The sequence below is a fragment of the Lepidochelys kempii genome, chromosome 4, assembly GCF_965140265.1.
Source record: "Lepidochelys kempii isolate rLepKem1 chromosome 4, rLepKem1.hap2, whole genome shotgun sequence".
Taxonomy (NCBI): Eukaryota; Metazoa; Chordata; order Testudines; family Cheloniidae; genus Lepidochelys; species Lepidochelys kempii.
The window spans coordinates 38,352,031-38,362,284 of NC_133259.1; the positions used below are offsets into that span (position 1 = coordinate 38,352,031).

A 10,254-nucleotide genomic window follows, 5' to 3' on the forward strand; every position below is an offset into this window, starting at 1 on the left:
AAAGTGGTGGACATTTTTTCAAATTTTTGACATACCTGACTTGTCCAAAAGTCAGTGTGGTAGGATCAGGAAAAGAATCCAGACCTGACTCCATTCCGTGCTTTAGCAAGATTCCTCTTTCCTTATTGGAGGTGAATCTATGAATCTTTTGCAGAACTTTGTTAATCCTTCAAATTTCTTATGAAAGAAAATCTGCAATGATTTGATATACCTTGGAGCTAAATGAATATTTGTTAAATAAGTCTCTGAATCCTCCAGTCAGATCAGGGTAAAGGATATTTAAATGTCTCCAAGAACACCATTATAAAAAAGATACATTCACAGTACTTAGGATTTATGGGTGTGGGGTATGCTTTAAAAAAAAAAAACTGCATGTGTAAATGTTTGTGAAGAAATCTCTTGTGACTGGTTCCAAAATACCTGTGCACATTTATATTTTAGAGTAGAGATGCCACACAGGAAAATATTCCCTTCATCGACTCTACAGCCAAATTTTAAGGACCACGTTAATAGAGAAACCAAGATCGGCAAGTTAAATGAACAGAGCTCTTCAGAGTGGCTTAATCCAGGTAAACTTGAGACAATCAGTATGCCAGTTTACAGTGCTGAGAGCTCAGCCCACCCTTGTAACACTGAACTCTTAGTTGTGTGTGGAAAGAGAATGAAAAACAATGAATTTCTCTCATCTCAGCTGCAGTCTCCTCATACAAGAACTCTTGGATCAAAGTCAGAGCTCGCATCGTTAGTACAACAGAATCTGTTAGAACAGTCCCACACAGAGCTGTCTTTATCTGGTGAATGTGCTGTTCAGTCGTTTGGTAGGACTAATAATCTTCAGAGTCCAGAAGTAATTTACCAAAATCTTCCACCTCCTTTACCTCCAAAGAAATATACTCTGAATGTTTTGCTGGGATCAAAAAATGAATCCACAGCTGATTTAAAATTGCCAGAAGTGTTACAGAGTAACCCTTCAAATTTTGGAAGGCAAACAGCTATTGCTTCAAAAACTGCATCAGAAGGTGCATTTACAAATGAAGAAAGATTTAAAGAAACATTTCAAGGGAATGAGCACACCATTCACAAACTGGATTCCGCACCTAGCTCATCAGTTAATGACTGTCAGATTGTATCTGGCAGTATTTTTAATAAAGGATCTCAGCACACAGGACCAAGAGCTAGCTCTCCTGATGCAAATGATAGTGTATGTCTAACAACCTATTTTTCAGTAGATAGTTGCATGACAGATACATACAGGATGAAATACCATCAGAGACCCAAGCTGTATTTTGCCAACAGTGGTGGCTTCCACAAAGATAAGCATCTACCACCAACTGGACTAGATCTGGGCATTGTATACCATGGTACTCTTGATTCCAGTCATCCCACATCTGAACAGAGATACAAACCTAGCATAGAAGGCATACACTGCAACAGGTAAATTGTCAAATCTATGTCCTCCTTATGCATTTTGCATGGACTTCTCAATGTTTGGTGACAGGTATCCAGAGCTCAAAAGCTTGTCTCTTACCAACAGGAGTTGGTCCAATAAAAGATATTACCTCACCCACTTTGTGTCTCTAATATCCTAGGATGGACACAACTACAACACTGCATACTTAGGTGTCCTGTCAGCCATGCTTTTAAGAGAGATGACTGTTTCAATGATTCTGCAAATCTGGGTGAGCAGGGGAAAAGGTGCTAAAGTTTTGGCCCTATGTTCATGGATTTGTCTTTTTCTTTCTTGCCTTAACTATGTTTACCTCCATGTAATGATGCTGAATAAGTTTGTAAGTCTCTTACAAATGGTCCCCTTAAAAGTGTGTGCTTTTAATTAATACCAAGGTAGATCAGTCACATACAAGATTAACTTAAAATTGTTCATTTTACTGAAGAACTTAATACACTTGTGGCTTAGTGCCACAGACTGAGAAGGTGTAAATTAACCTGTAATCCTTTAAACTAGCTAGTGATATGCTAATAAGTACAGTACCATACATAGCATGGTACATACAGAACATCTGCTTTATGGAACCATTTTTCCTAATGAGTAACAATGTTCCCTATTTCTTCATCTGACTTCTGTGAAAGTCTAACTTAATTTCCTTTATCCTTAAGTGTCTTTTTTAATGCAAGTTTACCCAGAGAATTGGATTTTTAGTACTCAGAATGCTGCCTTAATGAGTGATTTTACAAATTGGTCTAGTCTACATGGACAGAAGAAAGGAATTTACAAGGGAATTAGAATTTTTTAATTATCCTAAAACTCTAGTTCCATATTTGTACACTTTTTTACCCAACTGTTTGCTCCTTTAATTTAAATTCTACTCAGTGTTCCACAAGCAAAGCTGTGATACCTTAACTTATTACTGAAATTTAATTTAGCTATGTAAGCTACAAATTAATATAGTCTGCAATGTGCTGTAGAAACAAATATATTTTAGGATATGAAGTTGTCACATGTACCTACACCAGATTAATTTAAGAAGCAGTACATTTACATTCAAGACCTTAGTCTTCAGGTCAGATTGATTTAGCAGCTGTATGCAAACTCATCCCTACTGTGTACCTACCTGTCTGTCTTTTTCCCGTTCCCTATTGAAAATACATCACTATGGTTCACATAAACCTGAGCAAATTTATGGGATCAGTCAGTCAGACTTACTGTTACAGAACTTTTTGTCCCCAGCTAGCAGTCTCCCACTCCAAAACACTTCTAGATTGTATTTTCAATGAATGGCTAAACAAATCTACATCCCCTTTGGATAAGCTTTTAATTGAATCTGCACCCTTTAGGGAGGCTCATAATTCAGCTTCACGGTAATCCATTCATGCTTTGTACCATTTGTTAGCCACTGAAATAACTAATGTAACTTGTAATGAATACTATCAAATCAGGACTGTGTAAAATGAGTAGTTGAAGCTCATGGCTTGCATAACTAATCAGTACCACCCAATTTTAAAAATAAGTGTAAAATGCCTTTTAGTTCTGAGCTTAATGCTACATATGTATGTTATACTTGTTCTATGGTCAGACAGGTTTAAATGTTTTTGTACATTATGTGAATTAGTGCTTCAGCCAAATGGTGACAATCATGTGTATTTTAAGTTATCCAAAATATAAAACAGAAGCTGTGCTTACTTTGCCAATATCCTACCATGAACTCAATATAAGATTTGTCATTTTTAATATGCTACCATGATATGCTGAAGACTAAATATCTCAAGCCAGCCTCTTTACACTTTTCAATCACCCAGTAGCATTTGAAACAATGAATTCTGGAATTGATATTGTTATATATAAAGCAAATATTTTCAACATGTATAGATATGAATGCAAATGAAATTGAACTTACTGTAAATCCTTACATTCTGGATAAGACTGGGTGGGGAGAAAGAACTTGATTTAAGAACACTTGGATGTGTGAAAGCATGGAAGATTCCCACCATTGTTGTTTTTGTTCAAAATAGCTGACATTTTTAACCCATATCAGATAGGCATTACTTAATGTACACAGCTACTTAATTAAAATGTCATCTTTTAAATACATAGTATTAGAACTTGTCAAGCTTTTCCAGAAATCTTTTATTTGAAATTGCAGTAATTTAACATATGAACAGAACAACACTGAATACTATATAAGAGCAAACTTAATATTCTTAAATGTGCATAGCAAACATTCATACTTATATACAAAGGAACAAAGTGAATTCCTAACACAAGTGAATTTGGTTTCTGGAAAGCTAGTGAGCATATTCAAGAATAGCTTCTTAAGTTCTTCTGAAATGCAACAATCTTCATTGAAGTCATTTAGATGAATTAGTCTTTCCTTGAAGCAGTCTTCCCAGGCAAAATCTTTTGTATATGACCTGTTTACCAGATAAGTTTTATGTGCACTATTTTATTGACACCTTCAGTTTTTATATTTACTCTACAGGTCCTATGTTTATTTAATATTTGTTAACTGTGTGATCTGACATTGATTTAGCTAGAGTGCCTATTTATTTTTTTATAAGTGTCCTGGTTATAGATTTGTATAAGAACAGACATTTTGTAATGTGTTAATGCATTTAACAGGTATTGTAACTAATATTTTTCAGTCTTTAGAATTTTATTTTCATGCCAAGTTACATTTTTCTGCTTGTTCAGACTATTAGATAAAAATCTAACTACTATGGTGGCTGCTACCTCTAGTCTCTGTATTATTTTAAACAGGTGATTTAAAAGTGGTGAAACAAAATGCTGGAACACCTATCTAATTTGATCAGTGATGATACATCTTCACTGAAACATATTAGCCACGAACAGTGTTTTAAAAAAAGAAGGCTTGTGTCAAGGTTCCTTCCCCACTCTGAACTCTAGGGTACAGACCTGGACCGGGGGGGGGGGGGGGGGGGGGCGCGGCGGGACCTAAGCTTACTTTTACCAGCTTAGGTTAAAACTTCCAAGGTACAAACTATTTTACTCTTTGCCCTTGGACTTTCGCTACTACCACCAAACATTTAACCGGTTACTGAGAGAGTTGTTTGGAAATGTCTTTCCCCCCAAAATCCTCCCAACCCTTGCACCCCACTTCCTGAGGAAGGTTTGGTAAAAATCCTCACCAATTTGTATAGGTGACCACAGACCCAAACCATTGGCTCTTAACAATGAAAAAGCATTCAGTTTCTGAAAAGAAGAATTTTAATAGTAAAAAGAATCACCTCCATAAAATCAGGATGGTAAATACCTTACAGGGTATTCAAAATATAGAGAATCCCTCAAGTTACAAAAAGACAAAGACAGGAATATTTATTCCTTTCAGCACAGCTTATTTCCTCAGCCATTTAAAGAAATCATAATCTAATGCATATCTAGCTAGATTACTTACTGAGTTCTAAGACTCCATTCCTGTTCTGTCCCCAGCAAAATCATCATCCAGACAGACCAAGACCCTTTGTTTCTCCCTCCCCCCAGCTTTTGAAAGTATCTTGTCTCCTCATTGGTCATTTTGGTCAGGTGCCAGTGAGGTTACCCTAACTTCTTAACCCTTTATAGGTGAAAGGGTTTTTCCTCTGGCCAGGAAGGATTTTAAAGGTTTACCCTTCCCTTTATATTTGACAGCTTGCTTAACATTGCAGAGCATAAATACTGAAGTTGACCAGATCTCTCATGTTTGAACCATCTGTTTTGCTGGAGGTGCAAAAAAAAATGAAGTTTATCTTCTGCTAGTTGCATTCAGGATCTCGCCACGTACCAGGCAACCTCCATTCTTCTAAGATTTTTATCAATGGTCCACCTTCTGCCATAAACATAGCCTCTCAAGAAGGTGGAGTACCTATGCCAACAGGAAAAGCCCCCCCAGTGGTGTAGGTGACATCTTTACCAGGGCAGCCCTTTAAATGTAGGAAAGCTTTAAGCAGCCAGGCTTGCCTTTTTACACTCCTTACTTAATTACAATGGGATTCTGATGTCAAAACCTGCATGATCTTCCAGAGGAGATTTAGTGGTTAGCACAGAGGAAGACCCCTTTAGAAAGGAACAGGACCCTGTGTACTTACAGCACTACAGGTTATTCCTCTAGGAAAGGATAGTGGTTATAATCAACCAGCACAGTAACCAGAGTCATGTTGGGTAATTTAAGACACCAATAAAACCTTACTATTATGGCCATTACCTGTCTCTGGACAGAGCTCCTATAAAAAGCCTTAGAGGGATAGAGCTGCATGGAAGTGCTGCAAAGAGGGAATTGATCTTGCCAGGCCAGAAAAGGAGGTCATACCCAATTAAACAAACAAGGAGTACTTGTAGCACCTTAGAGACTAAACAAATTTAGGCATAACCTATAAAACCTGAAACCTATAACTAATAAACTAACCCAGGAGAAACCAGGCAACATCTTCCTACACAATTCTATTTCAATCCATCTCTCCTACAGATGGGGCTATTCAGCCAGTCTGAAGTTCCATTTTTTCAATTGATCTTTATTCAAACACTAAACATTATGTAAAAGACATGAGCAATCCATCTTACTGCCATGGAAACTAGAATATCCTCAAACTTTTCAAGTAATTTAACTTGAACAATTTACATTACTTCAAGGGCAAACAGGCTATAGATGAACTGGACCCCCTCAAATCCGTACATCCATGAATGGATCAATGTGTATCACTAGCACTCAATGGCTCAACAGTTTTGAGAGTCATTTCTCATTGTCCTGTTGCATGCATCATCTTCTTCTTCCAAAGAATGTTTTCATAAATAAGGATCATCATCTTGAACAGGAGCTGCCACTATAAGGAACAGAAAAGGCAGGTTACATTTTCAGTGGTATAAGGTCAGTAGGAGGGGAAGGAAGGAAATAAGCATACGTCTACACTTAAAAAAATAGATCAACCTCACTTCATCACTCAAGGCTATGAAAAATTTTGCATCCCTGAGCACCATTGATCAGTAGGTCAACCTAATCTGTTGTGTAGATAGGGTTAGAACTATGGCCTCTTGGAGAGGTGGATTAACTACACAGAGGGAAAAACCCCTTCCCTCAATGTAGGAAGCATCTATACCCATACATTAGGTGCTGTTTTCTTCAATATACTAAAGGGAACATCAGACTTTAATTACCTTTATACCAGGACAGTGCTGTTTGAGCTATAAACTTATCAAAAAGTTTATCTACTTAAGACTTTATATTTAATACTAATATCTGTTACCAACCAGAGCAGGATCTGTCAATAGTATCACTATTTGAAATTTAAACATCTGAAATTTGCTGTGTTACCAGTGATAGCACTGTGGCTGTTTGACATGTTTGTTATAGATTTTTCCTCCTAATCTCTGCTTGGAAGTTCAAGTTTCAGAGTTAATTTCTGTCACAAATGAAGCACAACAGAAACAGAACTAGAATAGGGAGAAAAAAGTAAATGGGAAAACTGCATGGACAGAACTTTCTTTAAATTCAAAAGCTTTTAGATCTATTTTTGGTAGAAAGATTGTTTGTCAGAACTTTGGCTTATTCACCATACTTTATCTAATCAGAGCTCTAGTTGCAGATTTCCACTTTAAGACACCCAACTGAGCTTAGTCACCTCCAGTCTTACATGTGCCAGCACTCTGCTCAACACAACAATTCTCTTCGAGAAAGGGAAGACTGCTTTTAAACCATTGTGCTTCCTTGTACCTTAAGGCTACAGGAGCAGATTAGGCCCTTGGAACAAGTTAGAATAGATTCAGGACTGCTCCAACTTGTACTACTTCTAACAGTTCCTGAAGGAGCATTACCCCAAGCAGGCTGCAAACCACAGCACACTTCACCCACATCTCATTCTGTCCTACCACATTCTAGAAAAAGGGTGGGGAAGGGAAGGGAAGGTAGCACAGAGCCAGGAATATACCAATGAGATCACAGGCACGAACTTTGGCCCTGTGTGTGCCAGCATTCCTTTTGCAAAGGGAGTAATGTTTTTCTATGCTTGCACATTTGGATGCCATTTGAAAAAGCCCTCCAAGGTGTATAAAATACTGCAATTATCATTCACAGAGATGCAAGATGTGACAGGACGTTCTTTTAGTCAGCAACACTGTTAAATAAGGCTTATTTGTCGTCATTTCCCACCCACAGAAATGGAGACAGAACTGACATTTCTGATCTGAACTTATACCTTCTAATGCAAGATGCAAACCATGATCAGAAGCTCTGTACTCATTTTGGATATCTTGGGCTTATGCATTTCTACATGATTCCTAAACCTAAAATAGAAATATTCAAGCAAGACACAACCACTCAGGAAAAGTATATTGGCAACGGACAGCTTTACTGTTAGTGATATTCATTATAGTGCCATTACTGATAGTTAACTTCTGCACTTACCCTTTATTGACAAAGCCACAGATATAAAGATGCTTTGTAGTTTAGCTAAGCATCCTGTCACAGATATACACAGTCAAGTCTGGAAATCTCATGAGTAATTGGTGGAAACTGCAAGGTGTTTTATTTGGAAAGAAGGGATGGATGATCGTGGGTATATGTACATACACAACCAAAAATCTATGTTAGAAGAACATAAAGGTTGAAAAGTCAAGCAGTCTAGTTAGGAAATGCCAGAATTAAGACAACTTTAATTCAGAACCCTTGTGCCTATGAATCGTATTTCTTCCCACTGAATTCCTGGCTCATTCAGTGCACAGGATGGACAGTGCTCACTTAATGAGCAACTATTTAATATTACATTCCCATTGTTCAGTGTGCAGCCCTATGCCTTATTTCCTGCACCTTAATCAAACCCTCCTCATGGGCTTTTCTTTGGCACTCCTTACAACTGGGTGGGCATTCTGGCATTTCCTAACTAGCTTGACTTTACATCCTCAATAATACTCTTAATATAGAGTGTGTCATTTCCAAGATTTTATTTAAAAAAGCAAACAAAAATTAGTTTCCATCATGTGGCTTCACACTGACACTCAAATGGGTCATCAACAGGGTTGGGACATTTAGATTCACAGCACAGACCTCTGTCACTTGAGCTAACAGAGTAACTGACAGACTGTCATCCTCTACTTCTAAAAGCAACAGACTTTACCACTTGCATAGACGCTGACAGCAGAAGAAGGGTGACTCCACTGCAGATTTTGGAGGGGAGTGTGATCTAGTAAGCACAGACTTTTCCTTCCTTCCCCCTCATACCCAAGCTTGACCCCTTCCTGCCCTGTTCCCCTCCAACCTCTCAACCCTAGTCCCACCTGTTCCCCACCCTGGTTCTTAGTCCCATTCTCTTCACTTAGGCCCAGTCACCACTGCTCACGCCTCTCATACTGGTTACCGTGTCCAGCCACTCAATTTGACACTCCCACCAAATCCTAGCCTATGTTCCCTAATCCGTCCCCCACTGGCTCCTACCCCCGCAATTCTGGCGCATGTTCCCAAATCAGGTAGCACCCAGCTATCTGGGCACAGCGGGAGGGCACTGAGAGCCCCACAAAGAGGCAGTCTCCCAGCTCTCGGTTCTGGTGTCTGGACCCAGACCCACAACAGCGCGAGGCAGCCCAAAACTACAAGTGCAAGGAAACTCCTGTTCGGCACCAGGGTGTGGCATGCTCAGAACCTTCCCCGTCCTAAGCTGCTAACAAGCCCCTGCTGAGCGCGTACAAACTGCAGCGTTTCAGAAGTTTACAAGGCGGGTGAATTTTTACAGGAACAGCAAAAGGCAGATCCAGACACCAGGCTGCCCCGTGCTAACGTTTAAGTCCCTGCTCCAAAGCATGGCCACACCTGGGCTGCTCCAAGAACGAGCAGCCAGCACGTTCTCTAACCTGGGCAAAGCAGTCTACGGTCCCCTCGCCCAACTTACACGCGACGGCCAAGAGCGCGGGGCAACACCCGGGCCGGGCCCTGCTTCCCACACGTAAATGAAGCCCCCTGAACAATAACCACCCGGGGCTGCCCAGAAGAGCAGGGCTGCGCAGGAGGCGGGGGTGCAGCGGAGAGCCGGGGGGGGCGGGGCTACCGCAAGACACCGACGGGGGGGCCGGGGCCGGTGAGGAAGCAGGGCCGGGGGAAGAGCAGGGCCGGGTCTCGCTCACCCGCGGGCTCAGGGCAGCAGATAGACGACGACGAGCAGCGCCAGGTCGAAGAGGACGAAGAGCCACACGTCGAGCCAGTAGGACTGTCCGGAGAGCGACAGGGGGCGGCTGCAGTCGCCATTCGCCGCGGTCCGCTCCGGCTCCGCGGCCTCCATCGCTCCCCGTCCGCAGTAGCTCCGCCTCCCAGAGCGGGGCGGTGGGCGTGGCCCCACCGCTCATGCGCACCTGTTCGCTCCGGGGCAGGGGCGGCGGCTCTTTGCACCAATGAAAGCAGCCGGCGGCCGCCTGCGGGGCTGGTCACGTGACAGCGCTACAGCTGGGCCGGGGGCGAGCTGCCTCCGCATGTGACTTACGCAACCTATCTGCCCAGCCGGCTGCGCTCGCGGCCGGAACTGCCAGCGCCGTGGCCGTGGCCGGGGGAGGGGCGCTGCAGGCAGCCCGTGCGTCAGAGCTCCCCCTCGCGCGCCCTGCCGCGCCCCGCTGTAGGGGCGAAGTACACAAAGAAAGAACGCTAGGGGCAGGTCTCAGAGTAGCCGCCCTGTTAGTCTGTATTCGCAAAAAGAAAAGGAGGACTTGGGGCACCTTAGAGACTAACCCATTTATTTGAGCATGAGCTTTCCTGAGCTACAGCTCACTTCATGGGATGCATTCAGTGAAAAATACAGTGGGGATTTATAGACCTAGAAAGAAAAGGAGTT

General features: G+C 41.5%; 1 protein-coding gene and 1 long non-coding RNA gene across 4 annotated transcripts in view; one reads left to right on the top strand and one right to left on the bottom strand.

The window, feature by feature from the left end:
* Positions 1-4,135, top strand: part of USP53 (ubiquitin specific peptidase 53) — a 63,628-nt gene extending 59,493 nt beyond the window's left edge. For all 3 annotated transcript variants that reach the window (XM_073340994.1, XM_073340996.1, XM_073340995.1), the window contains one exon: positions 442-4,135. In XM_073340994.1, coding sequence (XP_073197095.1) covers positions 442-1,438 — 997 coding nt within the window. In that variant the 3' untranslated portion in view covers positions 1,439-4,135. The remainder of the gene's footprint in view (positions 1-441) is intronic.
* LOC140910335 (uncharacterized) lies at positions 3,560-10,007 on the bottom strand. The gene is made up of 2 exons (XR_012158539.1): positions 9,557-10,007; positions 3,560-6,270 (listed from the first exon to the last, which is right to left on the bottom strand). It is a non-coding gene; the product is annotated as an uncharacterized lncRNA (long non-coding RNA).
* Between the last annotated feature and the right edge of the window lie 247 nt (positions 10,008-10,254).